This window comes from Pararge aegeria, chromosome 1 (assembly GCF_905163445.1).
Source record: "Pararge aegeria chromosome 1, ilParAegt1.1, whole genome shotgun sequence".
NCBI classification, from domain to species: domain Eukaryota; kingdom Metazoa; phylum Arthropoda; class Insecta; order Lepidoptera; family Nymphalidae; genus Pararge; species Pararge aegeria.
This window is the reverse complement of record NC_053180.1, coordinates 18,501,273-18,518,883: the sequence shown is the minus strand read 5'-3', so window position 1 is coordinate 18,518,883 and position 17,611 is coordinate 18,501,273. Positions and strand designations below refer to the sequence as shown.

Genomic DNA, 17,611 nt, shown 5'->3' with positions numbered 1-17,611 from the left:
ACATTAGTTATAATATTAACATTGTTTTAAACGTAATATAGCGAAACTATTTTTTTTTTTTGGGTTCCTTACCAAATACTGAGCCTCCACAGTCCGTCCGTCCTTCTGCCAGCGGGCTGTCTCATGAACCAATAAGTAGAGTTGAAATGTGCATGGAATATGATTTTCTATTGTCTTTATAACGACACAGTAAAATGAAAAAGATGAAAATTCAAGAAAAGGTTTTTTTAGGTGTTGCTCTATCTAAATAATGTTTATAGTATCTTTTGTAAAAAACCGAGTTTAAGTTTCGAACTCACATTCAACCAGTTTATATTTATTACACGCTGATTCGGATAAGTCAACGAACTAATCTTTTTATTCATTCGCTGGGATAAGATAAAAAATGTAGAGGTATTTTTTTTTTTTTTTTTTTTCTGTTCTGGCTTTACAGAGATTAGCCAATGTCAGGTGTCTATATGTTTAATAAAAGTTAGGGAAACTTAAAATATAAAACATCAGGATTAATCTACTTAACTATTTGGATAGGAAAAGGATAGGGATTGATTCTACTTTATAAATTGATTTGTTCTATAGTTTGATATCATTTTTTTCTAGAAACAAAGATACAATTTTATAAACTTTATACGAATGGATATTTAATAAACAAATTATAGAGGTGGGAAATGGAATGTTTAATGATTCGAGATGAGCAAGAAAGGCAGAACGATCATACATAGGGCATGTAAAGAAAACATGGTTTAAGTCCCCATACTCCCCACAGGAACAAAAAGGATCAGGAACGATTTTCACTCTGTGCAAGTGCGCCGGGGTACAAACATGACCCAGGCGCATTCTACACAGAACAGAGGTGACTGTTTTAGAAAAAACGCATTGGCTAAACCAAGGTTTTCTCGGAATGGATACTTGAATTTTCTTGTAATGTTTACCAACTGAACTATCATTATTCCATACCCTATCCCACTCTTCATACAGATAAACCTTGGCTTGGTTTGCCAAGTCGGAACAATGATTCGTATATGGTACAATGTCTCCTATGCGAATAGCCTCATTTGCCAATTGATCCGCTCTTTCATTTCCAGGAATGCCGACATGACTTGGAACCCAAGCCAGCACTATGTTACAATTTTTCTGTGAAGATGTATATAGTAAATCTCTAATTCGAAAAACATTTGGAGACTGCTTATGAGACTTAAACGGAAATCCCATAATAGCCTCCAAAGCACTTCGGGAGTCTGTAAATACAATTGTTTTTGGTATTTTCAGAATTAAAATATATTCAATAGCTTTAAGTAAACCGTAACATTCACCCGTGTAAACTGATGTTTCTGGTGGAAATTTAATCTGCTGTATAACTTGGTATTGTGAATGGTAGACCCCAACGCCCACGCAACTCTTACTCCCATGTTTAGATGCATCGGTATATAAACAGTGCCAATCAGACCATTCATTATTAACAATATTAATAAAATCCTGTTTTATATTAGGGCTATTTTTCAATAGTCCTATATCCAATTTAATTTTGGGAACCGCAATAAGATTTTTGTAATTGTATTGGTATAAAGGCAGAGTAACACTGCGATGAGTGGGAGCTCCCAAGCTTTCATATTTTTTATAGCTTTTTACAAGACACGGTGAATCTTTATGCGTCCAGTAATTACAGGTATCAATCTGATCCGCAAGTTGCTTTACTTTTGGAAATAATGGATGGGAGATAAGCTGTAACGTACGGAAGAAAAATTTATCACAGAGTAACTGTCTCCTAAGATATAAGGGCGGATCACAGCATTCTACCTGCAAACAGTTTATTGGAGTTGATTTCATGGCACCTGTAACTAGTCTCAAAGCCTTGGACTGAACGACATCAAGCTTTTTAATTGCACCTGTGTTACCAGGGTGTAATAAGAATGTCCCATAGTCTAAAATGCTCCTGATCAAAGCATTGTATAACAGTTTCATTGTAAAAGGATGTGCACCCCACCATACTCCAGAAAGACACCTTAAGATATTTAAGTTTCGCTCACACCTTAATAAAACATATTCACAATGAGGAACCCCAGTCAGCTTGGAATCTAATATAACACCCAAAAATTTTGATTTATCTGTAACTGTTAGCGGTACATTATTGTAACTAATGTGAATACATGGGAGGATTCGTTTCCGAGAGAACAATACAACAGAGCTTTTAGATGGTGATAGTTCTAGACCATTATTGTCTAACCAAGACTTTAACTCGTTCAAAGCTAAGTTTAATAATTCACTGATATTATCTAATGATCGACCAGAAACATATAAAAGCAAATCATCCGCATATTGAAGAACATTTGCATATCTCAATACAGAAATTTCCAAATCGTAAGTATAAATGTTATACAAAATAGGGCTCAAAACCGAACCTTGTGGTAGGCCCTTCCATACAGTTCTACTAATGAATTCACTTTGGGAATGGCCTATTGAATACTTTATATATCTTTCGTATAACATATTTACAATAAAATTTATCAATAAGCTAGGAATATTCAGGGATAACAGTTTACTCTTTAAAATTGAAATGTTAACATTATCATAGGCAGCATTTATATCTAGGAAGGCAGCAACCACTGATTCATTTTTGGAGAAACTGAGTCTGATGTCTGTGGTAAAGATGCTCAAGCTGTCAAGGGTACATTTACCTTTCCTGAAACCAAACTGTGTTTTTGATAGTAATTTTTTATGTTCCAAAAACCATTCCAACCTGATTTTAATAAGGTGTTCAGCAGTTTTAGCTAACACAGATGATAGAGCTACTGGTCTATACGATTTTGGATCTGAACTCGATTTGTTCGGCTTCTGTAATAAGATCAATGTTTGTGATCTCCAGGATTCAGGAACGATACCCGCAATTATAATATTATTGATTAAAGAAAGATAATAACTAAGACTATTGTCGTCAAGATTTGACAAGAAAGAATAAGGAATACCGTCTTCACCTGGCGCAGAATCTATCGTTGATGAAAGTACGCCTTTCAGTTCTATAAGTGTAAATGGTGAATTCATATCTGAATTGTTATAATAATTGTTATTGGATACTATTAGAGGCATTATGGCCATGGGACATTCAGGTACATATGGAGGACCTAAACGATCCATGATTTGCTCTGCTATTGCTGGAGATAATTTATTCTGTTGTGTGTCTTTAAATGCAAATCTGAACTTTCTAATATTTTGCCAAACTATTGATGATGAAACATTAGGATTTAAGGATTTACAAAACCTACGCCAACCTTCATACTTCTTTACCCTAAGTAGTTCCTTAGTAGAATTGGCAATTTGTAAGTAATGGTCAAAATTGTCATCAGTCAAGTTTTTACAATATTGCTTCTCTGCTCCCTTTCTTTGTTTTACTGCATTAGTGCACTCTGCATCCCACCATGGTGGTGATGGAATAAATCCTGAACCATACATTTTTAATGGAAAAATTTCATTTGCAGCTGCAATCAATGCAGTAGCTAATGTTTGTGAGCATTCTAATATGTTAGAGCTACTTATTGGTGGTAAACTATTAACTTTCTGTTCAACAGCTACTCTATACAAGTTCCACTTAGCATGAATAAGTTTATGTTTTATTCGTGGTTGTTTCACATGTTTTGGAGGTTTTTCAAAAGGAAAAGTTATAATAAGCGGGTAGTGATCACTACCATAAGTAGACTCTGCAGTTGACCAAAGGAGAGATGAAGCAAGATCAGGAGTGCAAATGGACAAATCAGGAGCACTAGGTGTCCGTGCAAGCCTTGTTGGAGACCCCATATTCAAAATACACAAGTTATGTGAGCTAATTAACTCTAACAATTGTTCTCCATAATAGGTTGATGTAGCACAACCCCATAACATGTGATGAGAATTAAAATCCCCTAAACATAAATAAGGTTTTGGCAAAAAATTTAAAAGTTGATTGATTTCATTAAATATATCATTACTAGGACGAGAAAAATATATAGACACATAACATACACTATTTACAATAACTGCAATAACTGATAAGTTATTGCTATGTACAGGGAGAGTGATATTTGTAAATGCCAGATTATTTTTGATGAGTATGGCCACTCCACCATACCCATCAGGTCTATCTTCTCTGACACAAACATAACCTGGCATTTTAAATAATGACTCCTTTCTCAACCATGTCTCTTGAAGACATATGAGAAAAGGTTCATGTTTATTTATTAAATGTATTAAATCGTGTTTTCTACTGTTGAGGCTCAGGCAATTCCACTGAACCACATTGGCTCTGTGATCCATTGTTGTTTGGGATGTGGTATAATGCTTCAATTACTGTGGCAACGTGGGACGGTGTAACTATGTTTGATTGTGATAATAGTTGAATAAGTATTTTAATAATGTCAGCAATTTTCATGCTATTTTCAATATTGTTATTATTAATATTAGGCTTTTGTTTAGGGAAAACAGGATCTTTTATTATATCAGAATGAGCAAAGCGGTCATAGCCCTTAACAAGCTTTGACGGTGATCTTGGCTTGGCAAAGACTGTTTTTTTATATGACTGAGACTCTGATTTTGAATAAGATGGAAGGTTAGAGTTTTGAGGACTATGTATGTCCTTTGATGAAGAGGATGACACAGGTGTTGAAAACAAAGCTTCGGCATATGACATCTTTGAAACTGGTGGATGCATCTTAATTGCTTCCATATATGAAGTACAACTTTTGCTCATTGTTTCTTTGATTGCTCTCTGTCTATTATGTTCTAGGCATTTTTTATCAATGGCTTGATGTGATCCGTTGCATAAGCAACACCGGTAATCCTCCTCTTCAACTTGGCAAGTGTCACCAGAGTGTCCTTGACCACACTTATAACATTTTGGCAAAGACCTGCATTGATTTTTAACATGACCAAAACGGCAACATTGATAGCATTGTACAGTTGGATAAATGTACAATTCCACTGATAAGGCAGTGTAACACATGTACACCCGGGTAGGCAGAACTTGTCCGTCAAAAGTTATAATTACAGTGCCAGTACTAATAAATTGATTTACATTATTTACAGTGACTTTTCTTTTAATACGCCTGATTTTAATTATAGGACCGCAACCCAGTGGCACATTTATGTTTGACAATATCTCCTCGTCAGACCAATCATTTGGAACACCTCTTACTACACCCATGCGTGTTACATTGAAGGTAGGTATAAAGGCGCTATATTTTTCCAAGCCAAGACTTTGATGCAACAAAAATTTGTTGGCATCCATATAGGAAGAAAACGCCATACTAATGCGATTCCTACCCACACGTTTGAGACTACCATTCACAACACCATCAAATTTGTTACGTTGCAAAAAGCGACCAAAAGTTATGGGATGTAGGGTTGTGGAACTATCACTATTTTCATATTCTTTGTTAACATGTACCACATATGGGGCACTGTCAGATTTCTGATACTGAGCACGACCAATTGGCACTCGAGTTGGTACATTTGTTGGTATGGTGGATAATGATGGTTTATTATTATCAATGGGAGAAGTGGGTTCAGTTGGTTTGTGGTTGGGAGAAATATTTGGATTTTTGTTAGGGCGATTCGGAACATCATCAGTATGTGATTCGCACATGCAGTCATTAAATTTATCCTTTTCATAATTTGCTTTGCCTTTCCTTTTTTTTTTCTTGCACATCGTACAAACGCGGGAAAAAATTTTTCGTTTTAGCGTTTGTTCGGCATTGGACACAGCAGATGCGTCCGTGTCCATTGACGACTCAACCGCTGAGATTAATATATCCATCTTAGATGGAATATTTACAGACCCTGGGGGTATTGTTCCCCCAGGGTCGGGGGGCCGATCCCCCATAAAAGTTTAAAATTTCCAATAAAATATTTTGAAGAACTTACCTATATAAACAGCTAACTACTATGAGAATGACACTAATACTACAATATGTACAATATAAACAACACCAAATCCTTTTCAAAACGAGTTTACAATAAAATAAAAGAAAAATTTGAAAAAACCGCGTCCGCCATGTACGAAGTTTCCCGCCCTTCCAGAGGTATTTTTCTAAACATAGATTAACTCCTTCATCAGAAACTGTCAGCGGTAGTAGGATTGACTAAAACTGTCAATGTCAAATCAAGGGAAACTTTTGGCGGTATTTACTATTTACTTTTGTTCAAAAGTTTAAATGAAAGAATTGAGTTACCTACTTGTGAAAGGTTATTGTTAGTTATTTTTTGTGAAAATCAACAATTAACATGGCGGAACTTCAAAAAACACGCAGTGAAGTGAATAATGCGTTCAAACTCAGTGGTTTTACTATGAGACGAGAAGCAAGTATTTTTGTAGCTGAGCAGTTGGTTGCTTTGTCTCAGCAAGAGCGAAAGAAAATGATTGATAAACTTATTGCGCATCTTCTACACCAATGTCTTTCGCAACCCGTGCTAGAAAAGCAGCACTTGGAAGTTGCATACAGGTAACTGAGTTTTTATTTTCATTTAACCTACAAAACATAGATATGTAAAGGAGACGGAAATTTTACAAATAAAATTAATGATCAATCAAAATAAGGCATATTAATATCTCACTGCTGGGCCTCTCTTAGAAGAGATACGGAGAGAGAGCTTCGCTCAATCAAGCTGTACTGAACTGGTTTAGACCCAATTGCACAGCAGTTAAATTGCGGAATACTGTGGACAATGATTGTGTTTGAATCACTGCACACTAATCTATTGAGGCACTAAACACCATACCTTATTGCCATGCTACCTTGTTTTAAACATATAGGTACATACTAAGCATATAGTAAGTCAACTTCACACTATGGCCTATCGCTACGCTTGAAGAGAGCAACGCTACTATTATCCGCACTGCATCTATTTCTTGCCCGCTATATACTCTTCACATGTATGATTCAACCTTTAGTTACAATAATGACCCAATCATTATTGTTAGTGATAATAACCAAGACAGACATAAACAACAAGCTTGACATCTCGGGGCTTTGAGGAAATAGTAAGGTCCAATCACAACTACCATAACTAAGCTCTTACAGTTCCCAGTAATAAAAAAAAAATATTATACCATACACATATGTCACTAAAAATGTGTTAATTTGATGGTTTTGTCAGTTTTACTTATCTAATCACAGGAAATTGTCTTTGCAGGGAATGTTCATCTTCAGGTCTGGAGGAAACAGAGACTGTACTCAATATTATAGATGCATTCAATATTCCAAAACTCATTTATGATAATGAGAGAAAGAGGTTCTCCAAAGACGTCAATGCTGTTAACCATTTGTACCCTGAACCTAAGTGGAAAGCACAGTTTTTAATAGACAGGTACAATGTTACAAATTACTTATTACAAAGTTCATGACCTGCCTGTGAAAGTCCCATCAAAATCAATTCAAATGTTTTAAGTCTTAGCCTGGGCTAAAAGGCTGTCCATGCCTCAGTGGCATGCACTGGATTTCTTACCAGGGTATGCATACGGCAGTGTCACAATAGATCGTAGCCGGTCGACGTGACTCCAGGGACCAGGCGAACCTGAGCCGCAAGCAGAAGCAGAATGCATACGGCAGGAAAATTGCATAAAATGGCAAAAATAATCCTCCTACACGAGTTATATAGCCATTTTAGGGTATGCAGTGCTTTTGCGCATGCATGAAGTGCACGCCACTGCCATGCCTGTAGGACAAAGTTCTAAAAGTATCATATCTAACCTATCCTGTATTACTATATCATAGGTAAAGTTGTGATAAAATAATTATCTTATTATTTAATTTATCTATATAGAATAAACATTATCATCAATATTACGTGTATTATAAAAAAAACAATTGATTGGCAGGTATACAATAATATGGCAAAGGACTATAAGAAACAAATTATTTGCCAAGGAAATATTATCTACTATGGAAAGCGAAAACCAATTCCAGTTACGCAAGATAGAGGTGTTACAAAGTTCATCAAGCAGAGTAGATGATGTCATCGTACTGGGCCTTTTGACGCAATTGACCGAAGGGAAGTTCTATCTAGAGGATCCTACAGGCAGTGTCCTTTTAGATATGACACAAACAAGATATCATTCTGGACTTTTTACGGAAAGCAGTTTCGTTCTTGCTGAAGGATATTTTGATGATAAAGTTTTACATGTTATGGGCTTAGTTTTACCTCCTTCAGAAAGTCGAGCTGCTTCGCTACCATTTTTTGGAAATTTGAACACTTTTGGAGGCAAGTCGAAAAGTTTATTAAAAAATTCACAGAATTTACTCAAGATTGAGCAAGAAAATGAGGATGGGATGATAATTTTTCTTTCTGATGTTTGGTTTGACAATCTCAAAGTGATATCTAAATTGAAAACTTTATTCTCTGGTTACAATGATTTTCCACCAATAGCTATAGTGTTTTTAGGTGAATTTTTATCATGTCCATATGGCTACGAACATAGTACACAATTGAAAGCCGCTTTAAATAACTTAAGTGACATTTTATATCCATTCACTAAACTAAGAGATTCATGCAAGTTTATATTCGTACCAGGCAGAGGTGATCCAGTCGCTCCAAACATATTACCCAGACCAGCAATTCCGAACTCTATCACAAAAGACATAAGAGACAAATTGGGTGACTCTGTAATTTTTACATCAAATCCTTGTAGAATACAGTACTGTACGCAAGAAATAGTTGTTATAAGACAGGATTTAGTTACTAAAATGTGTAGAAATTCAATACATTTTCCTGAAACTGGTGATATACCCGACCATTTGACGAAAACATTGCTGAGCCAGTGTACTTTGTCACCGTTGTCGCTAGGTGTACAACCAGTGTATTGGAAGAATGCAGAGGCCTTAAATTTGTATCCCATGCCAGATGTGGTGGTAGTCTCTGATCACTTCCAGCCGTACACCAGAATGTATCAAAACTGCCAGGTAGTGAATCCAGGGTCGTTCCCTCGTACTGAGTATTCTTTTAAAGTGTACATACCTGCAACTAGAATGGTTGAGGACTCGCAAATACCTAACGAGGATACTTGAAAACGTTGTCGAAATAAGTCTAACGCCTTAAAGAGGGTTTTAACTGTGATATTATGTAAGAAACTGTTGATTTGTTTTTGATAATCCTACTAAATATAAATGCGCAAGTTTTTAAGTGTGGATGGATGGATGGATGTTTTTCACTCTTTCACGCAAAAACTATGGATATAGATTATACTCTGGTTAACTGTATAAGTTATGTATTACCGGCTGTTGCCCGCGGTTTCGTTCGTTGTTTTTTTTGGTTTTTCATGATTCGTGCGGGAACCGTATGGGTACTAAGATGACTGATGAATATTTTGGTGAATAATATACATAAATACTTAGAATATACATATAAACACCTACACACTGAAAAACATTCATGTACATCACACAAACATTTGCCAATAGTGGGAATCGAACCCACGGCCTTTGACTCAGAAAGCGGGGTCGCTGCAAACTGCGCCAACCGGTCTTCAAACATTTTCCCTGGATGAAAGCAGCTTATATGTTAATCCAGGGTATAATCTATCTCCATTCCAAAATACAGTCTTATTATTTCAGTAGTAGTTTATGCATGGAAGAGTAACAAACATCCATCCATTCATCCATCCAGACATACAATTTTTTCCATTTATAATAGTATTAGGACTAGCTGTGTCAGCGGCTGCGCCCGCGTTTATCTTAGTATCGCGATCGTTAATAAAATATATTATTTTTAAATTTGTCTGATTTAAAACTATTCTTTGTCCTCTAGGATACAATATATCTCTGTACTAAATTACTTTAGGATAGGACGTGATCCGTGTATGCCCTGCGAAGTGTTGCTCTAGTTTAACTTTGTTAGCGTTGGATTTCCATCTACAATGGGCGTTCTCTTTTAAATATTAACATAAAATATCGCAGTTTTTGGCAATATTGTATAGTAATAATTAGGTAGGTAGGTACTTATAAAGATAAAAAACCCTTTTTACTGTGTTTTAATAAATCTGTATTTACATTTTTTTTTAATATTCTAGTTGTCGGTGACTTAAGTTATAAATTAGTAGCCATTTCACATATTCATATTTTGTTCAGATAACGATATTTAGTATAGAATTCAATTATAAATAACAAGCGGTTCCCTGCAACTTCGTTGGCGTACCTACAAATTCGTATAAGTAGTTTTTCTCGAACAAACTTTAGCCCGATATTCTGCGACCCATTGCGTCGCCTACGCGCATGCTTCTAAGGTCTTTAGAGCGTGATGTTAGTGACGTTAGAACGTGAGCGTTAATAATAAATTGTTTGTAGATACTCCAAGCTATTTGCATTAACTATTGATAATAAAATTAAAATAAAAAAGGCGTCCAAGCAGCGTTTGCGGTGCCGCTTCTGCGTCCAGCTTACGACCAATAACAAGGCTTCTTAAAACGGGCGCGTCTGCGAGCAGCGTACGCCCAATTACAAGGTTTTCGCAAACCAGCACGTCTTTGACCAGCGTATGATCAATTACAAGGCTTCCGTAAACCGACGCGTCTTCAAACAGCGTACGACCAATTACAAGGCGTCTTTAAACCGACCAGCTTACGACGAATTACAAGGCTTCCAGAAAACAGCAGGTCTGCGAACAGCGTATGACCAATTACAAGGCTTCCGTAAACCGGCGCGTCAGTGACCAGCGTACGATCAATTACAAGGCTTCCGCAAATTAGCACGACTGCGACCAGCGTATGACCGCGAACCAGTGAACGGCCATCACACGGCTTCCTAAAACAAGCCGTCGAGCCCAGCGTACAATCGAATCAAGAGCTTCCATATACCGGCGCGTTCAGCGTACGACCTGTCACAAGGATTTTTCAACCTAGAGCTATCCTACGCGTCTGCGACCTGGATACGTTGGACGCAAATTTAAAAGCTACTGCGAACGCAGATTAGACGCCGTGATTTGATCTCCACATACCTAACATGCGCATTCATAGCTTTGACAATAAATTAATATTTCTATGTATTTTTATTATTCTATTGAACTGATTGTAATCAAACATGCCAAAAACCCGTTATGAAATTCGTTAGTAAATTTTTATTCAAGGTTACTTGCAATAAGCCTAAATGGGAAAATTAATATACATTTAAATTAATTAATAACGACATTGGAAATTACTTTGTAATATTATCTCATTGCTATATCTAATGTTCTCTTTGGACAGACTCGATGAGATAAATTACTTGTATAGATACTGCTATTTTATTTTATGTATATCTAACCCTCCAGTTGCTGAAAAACATAAATTAAAATAATATATTAGTAAATCAACCTATTAATCGTAGATCAATCCAACAATAGATTAAGTATTTTCTTGATTAAATAAATGACAATAGTTATTATACAGATTTATCAAAGCTTATTGTTTATTACTTCGCATTGTAGTGGTAACATAATAGCCACGAATAATGCAGACCAAGTTCAATGTCACATTACGATGCCCGACGTTTTAGCAAACAAAAAGCTACTGGGATGTGGGATGGAATGGCAACATTCCAACAACTTTGACTGCTATTTTTATAATTGACAATTGAGTTGACAAGCCTTTCAGAAACTGGAGGTAAAATGTAAAAATAATTAATTATTACAACATTCAATAAACTGGACGGAAACTTTGATCGTTCTCGATAACGGATAATATATCGATTCTTGAATACTATTTGTTCCACTTCTAACCCTCATAAATTACCAATAGGTCGCGCTGAACTTCTTGTTCTCCCTGAGTTTCCGCGTAGCATGAAGCAGGAAACAAAAAGTTTATACCCCAATTAAATCTCCACTAACAAGGGATAAAATTTATTTGTCCACCTGCCAAAGCACGACAACAGAAAAGATAATTTTATTTATATGATACGGCTAATCATAAACGGGGGTAAACATCTACGATTCTCTGTTGCCGACCTTGGCAGGGGACTCGTTCGTTTTAGCCCTTGTCAGGAGATATATTCAGGGATATATTTTTTTTCTCCTGGCTATTCTATAGCCGTGTAGCAGCTATAGTCGTATCGTGTTCGTTAAGGAATCGTACCGCGATAGTGTTTTTTTTCCAAACTAAGTTTTATTTTAATCATATTTACAAAGTGAACACTAACGTAGTGAACGAAATTAACTCGAAATGGTGATACTAGAAAAAACCGGCGGCGTAGTAAGCCCACTGGGCATAAAACAGTCACCCAGGCTGCGACGCGGCTTTTTGTTATCTCTCTCGTGGGTACTATAATCGCAATGCTACTAGAAGTTTGGCGCGACCTAAATTCATATCAATAAACCCTAGAAAACAGAAATGCTGCTTAAAATGAGTGGCATCTTAAACTTTAATTGAGCGTTATCTGTGCCAGGCCGCGATCCATAGAGTATCTATTTCAGATCAGATTTTAACACATCAGACTTTTATGTCAGACACAACTTTGTCTTCAGACTGAGCCTTGGAAGGAGAGGTAAAGAGAACCGTCTTATATGACAAGTCGAAAAAGTGTCGAGCTATAATGTCAGATAATTATAACTCACCAAAATAGGAGGAGAGGGGGGGTCTTAACCCCTTCTCATTGTGGGAGACCCGTGCTCTGTAGTGGGCCGGTAATAGGTTAATATGATGAAACAGAGTGAAGTGTGCGTTGTTGAAAAATTTACGGTTCTTGAGGGATTCTTTATATACACAGAGTTTGTTCTCCGTAGATAGACTTCAGAACTCAGCCTGGATGTTTAAGATATCCTCAAAAATTAAGCGGCGTTTCAGTATTCGGCCGTTAATAATTTAGATATTAAGCGCCCATCAAGTTATTGTAGGTGCTACCAATGGGAGCCAATGCCACGAGGCAGATCATAGCTATCACGAACAGTAGTATAATTGGTGCGTACACTCCAAGCAGATGCTTCCTGAAGCCCGAGAACTGGAAACAAAAACAATAAATAAATTAATAGAAAAAAAATAAGACTACACCACAACAATTATAGATACCGCTGCTGCGTAGCGTCTTTCGCACTCGCTTTAGGATCTAACCGAATACACCGAATTTAATCTTAATATATATAAATCTCCTGTCACGATGTTTGTCCGCGATGGACTCCTAAACTACTTAACCGATTTTAAATTAAATTGGCACACCGTGAGCAGTCTGGTCCAACTTAAGAGATAGGAAAGCTTAGATCTTTAATTATAGTCGCAATTTTATCTTATTGCAAATTATTTGTCTATAATTGACAGTCACATGTTTTATATATATATATATATATATACTACCTATACTCATTTAAGGCTTAGCGATATTGAATAATTTAAAAACAAAATCAAACGCAGACGAAGTCGCGGGCAACAGCTAGTAATTTTATAAATTTTTATTTTCATGGTTTTTTTTACCAATTATTAAGGTATTACGTTTAGTCGCCTGAATAGTGAATATATGTAGGTAAATGTACCCTGCCTTTTATAGCTCTGTAGGGAATTTCATAAAAGACAAACACCAATACATTGTATCGCACCCAGGCTTCGTGATCCGTACTCGAACATTAACCATAAACCAGTAGAGGGCAAGGCAATCCATACTATAAGCAAGCCATTCTTGAAAGCGCTAATCACAAAAAGTGCTAAACAGATTTTTTTCAAGCTTTAACCAATTAACATTAATAGTCTCTGAAGAAGAGTATCTTTCAACTCATTACCCCTGAAAAATTTGAAACAAAACAGAAGAATTTGAATAAGAAAAAGGTTACAGAGAGAGAGAACTTGTGTTATCACCGGAGTATCATCTAAGTGTCGACTGGTCGATTAAGCTCAGCCTTTGTTTACTTTTGCTTGAAACTGCATAAGCAGTCAATAATTAGTAAGACGTTTCCAACGTGCAAAGATATATAAGTGAGTAGAAGCAAATAAGTGAGAAGGGAAGTAAAGTTTTTCAAAATATTAGTGATGTTAAAATTAGTTTGTGCAAAATTATAAACCATAAAAGAAAATCTTTTAAATAAGAACTCATAAATTGAGAAGAAAGAATATAAGAAGTAGAATAAAGATAGAGACGAAAAGAGTACATTGTACAAACAGAAAGGAAAGAAAAGATCAAGCAGCTAAATTAATATTGAAGAAAGTGATTAGACAGAAAAGTGAATAAGAGAAAATGCGTAAAAGGGAAGAGAAGAGAGAAGGAGAGTCTCCATTCTCACCGGAGCATCTGTACTCCTGTCGACCGCTGTGATCTGTCGGGACTGGCCCAACATGTCTTTCATTGGGAAGGAATTTACTCTGCCGTTGCTTATCCGACCCTCGGATACACAAACCGTAAGCTAGAATCATAATAACAAATTTAAACTCCTCTCACTGGCCTCGAGAAATATAGTACAACGAAAAAAATTATAAATGCGGGACCCTTGGCTATAATTAATTCCTCATCATAATCAACCCACTAAATTGTCTCAGCTGGCTAGGTACAGATTGGTAGATTTCCGACGCCCACGTTTTGTAATGACGCGTTTTTTTCCTTCACCCTTAAAGCAAACGATATTTAATTGAATAAAACGAACATGACAAGGGAGGTTATCACTATGCTATCAATGGTTTTATATGAATATATTACAAAACAAAGAACATAAAAAGCAAAAAGGCATGTATCGTGTTTCTCGGGTTCTGTGACCAAAATAGTTTTTATGTTATTGACTTAAAATTGGATGGACAAAGTATGGACGTTTGGAAAAAAGTCTCAATAATAGTGGTTTGTTTGTATGTCATATACAGAAAAATTTAAAACTTTCATGTTTTTATTTTAGAAATCGGGAATAACACTTGACAACTAATAGTGAAACAATTAATAAAATTGAATCGCACACACAAACACACGCACGCCACACACAGACACATCGTTTTTGCATCGGTGATTAAAAATAGACTAGGTAGGTAAGTACTCACCGATAGCACGACATGAGTCAACACGTGGAACACGACGTACGCTGTTAACACGAACACCGTCCACGGCGGTAATTCCGCCTTCTGCAGGTACACTGCCAGGAATATCGTTGCGACTGGGGACATTCAAAAGTTGGCATTTGTAAATGACCTCAGAAATATGAATGTTCCAATTTCAAATTATTTTAAAACCTCCATAGTGGAAAGAATTTTAAATTCTCGTATTAGATTTTAAAAAAATGTACAGACGAGCAAGCCACTTCTGCAGCACCAGAAAAGCAAACAATGCGTTGCTGACTTTAAATTAATAAATAATTTGTTAATCAAAAACTCACTTCCTAAGATATGTGCGGAGTTTCCAACGAACCAGTGAAGCCAGTTGAATATGGGCCGGTTCTTAGTACCGGGGTGCGGCCTAAAGAATGCTCCTGAAATAAATATCACTTTTCATTAAATTGTACCTAGACAAGATAAGGCTCGAAAACTAAAACTTATCGCTCGCTCTAATCATGTTTATAGTAAGATTCACGTCCAAAATCATATTGTTTTTGGACAAACGGAATCATAGTCATTTTTTTTTCATTTTAACGCAAGACAATTTCTGAACGTGTGTTGTAGTAATTCAGTGACACGAAGCGTACGTGATAGAACCTGTTTACGCGGCATAGCAATGTAATGGTAAACCAAATATCCAGTTCGGTAAAGGTTAAACCGAATAATATTCGGTGTTCGCTTGTGGACGTACCAATAGGCTGTATGAAGCACAGCAGCACAGTGACTATGCCAGTGATGGCGTGCGGGTTGTCGCCCGTGGTCTGCCAGCCGCCCACCTCCACGAGGATCAGGATGAAGCCGCCCACGGTCAGCACCCACGTCAGCACCATCAGGATCCTGTGGTACTGGAACACAAATGTCGAAGTTACAGAACATTCCTACTTCTACATCTTTATTGTAGGAGCGGCAAATACCTCTAGGGACGTGAGTTAAATATTAGATAGTTCTTTCCTACAATTAAAATTCAGTTTCATTTGCTATACTCAGCGAAAAGAAGAAGAATCGGTACGGTGTAATGGTTCATCGTAAAGTTAAAATCTCCTGAGGACAGAAATAGAAATAGAAAATATTTATTACAATTAGGATGCTCCGGTGTCGGAGAAAAACTTGCGTGGGGAGTATATTGTGTAAGATCTATTTGATGTAGAGTATAGATTGAAGAAATTGTAAATTACACCGTTCGCGGAGTAAATCATGGACTTCCGCAAAGTAACGCCTTCTTCTTTCCAGTATTTAAATCTTTCCTTTATTGTACTGAATTTCTCCTTAGTTTTTATTACTGCTCTACTATTTATTACTTTTTGAAAAGAATCCCTACTCACTATCAATTAACGTTTATATATCTAGGTTCTAGTGCTTTTTCCGGAGTAAATCATGAACTTCCGCAAAGTAATCCCTGCTTCTTTCCGATATTTAAATCTTTCCTTTATTTAATTGCTCTTATTATCTTTATACTTAATGGCTCTTTAGGTTTTTTTACTGCTTTAATCTTTATTACTTTTAAAAAGAATCACTATCAATTAACAGTCGAAAGATGTCGATGAATATGCATCCGGGTATTCTGTTATGTTTCAAATAAGTTTTAGACTTTAAGCCGCCACGTCAGGGCAACTAAGATTCTGTGTTACTGGAAAAGATCCTTCTCATAACAGATTAACAACGAGGGGCTACTTTATTTAGTAACCTGGATTTATTATGAAGGATTTTGAATAAAGATTACCTATATATCTATATTTTTTGAGGCAATATAGCAAAAAGTCCGGTAACATGATTTAAATGATTATGTATTTTGTAGTACCGTGTAGCCCCAACTAAATATCATGAGGTTGAAGAATAATCATTAATAATTAATTAAAATTATTTTTTAACTATTCATATTATAATGATTTTTTCACTTAGTTCATTATAGGACAATCAACTTACTGCAAACCAAATGTCGACGCCTCCAAGTGTTTTTCCGTCCCAGGTTTTTTTGAAATATCTGTAAAATAAAATAAAATTAAATGAAATAAACCTAATATTACTATCAATGTAACGTAATTGATAATTTAAATAAAGTATTTGTTCCTGCCCATGTAGGTCACTATGGAAAGTTTATGATTGTACTGAAGGGTAGTTAGGCATGAGCAAACGGGAGTTTTTAGGGTAGTTCTATGTCTACCAATGGATTGTAATGGTATAATTTGACGACACAGCGGTGTTCGCTTTAGAAAGTAGGTATCAAGTTTAGCTAGGTGGCCAGCTACAGCCCCGGCTAATTTCAATCCTACCAGTAAAGTCATCCCAATTTATCTGTATCTTTATATATTATATAAACATAAATACTTATGCTATATAGATCTGTATATTATTTATAACAATTTTATAAATTTAAAATGCATATAAAATTTTTTGGAACCGACATGATTTGAACCTGCGACTCTCTGGCAATCGCGGCCTGAGCGCTTTCTCCAATTAAGCTACGGCTCTGCTGCCGTCGATGCCGAAATTAGTATATGCCTTTCACATCAGTCTTATAGCGACTGTAAATTGATAATTCCTCCAAGAGTAGGTGAAACACTAATAAAAATTATTCATAACAATATTCTTCAGTCAACACAAACTACGCTTTCTTTGAGATGGCGATGTATT

The 17,611-nt window shown here is 36.1% G+C and overlaps 2 protein-coding genes across 3 annotated transcripts in view; one reads left to right on the top strand and one right to left on the bottom strand.

The window, feature by feature from the left end:
* The first annotated feature begins 6,138 nt into the window (after window positions 1-6,138).
* Window positions 6,139-9,326, top strand: LOC120625871 (DNA polymerase epsilon subunit 2). The gene is made up of 3 exons (XM_039893125.1): window positions 6,139-6,464; window positions 7,156-7,329; window positions 7,841-9,326. The coding sequence occupies exons 1-3, from the start codon at window positions 6,247-6,249 to the stop codon at window positions 9,024-9,026; spliced, it is 1,578 nt and encodes a 525-aa protein (XP_039749059.1). The 5' UTR covers window positions 6,139-6,246; the 3' UTR covers window positions 9,027-9,326.
* Window positions 9,327-12,406: 3,080 nt separating this feature from the next.
* LOC120637235 (putative ferric-chelate reductase 1 homolog) overlaps window positions 12,407-17,611 on the bottom strand; it is a 40,273-nt gene continuing 35,068 nt past the window's right edge. The window contains exons 8-13 of one of the 2 annotated variants that reach the window (XM_039908962.1): window positions 16,904-16,961; window positions 15,672-15,825; window positions 15,262-15,354; window positions 14,930-15,042; window positions 14,191-14,310; window positions 12,407-12,923 (exon numbers count right to left, since the gene is read on the bottom strand). In XM_039908962.1, coding sequence (XP_039764896.1) covers window positions 12,795-12,923; window positions 14,191-14,310; window positions 14,930-15,042; window positions 15,262-15,354; window positions 15,672-15,825; window positions 16,904-16,961 — 667 coding nt within the window. In that variant the 3' untranslated portion in view covers window positions 12,407-12,794. The remainder of the gene's footprint in view (window positions 12,924-14,190; window positions 14,311-14,929; window positions 15,043-15,261; window positions 15,355-15,671; window positions 15,826-16,903; window positions 16,962-17,611) is intronic. The other variant, XM_039908971.1, reaches the window with a different exon arrangement.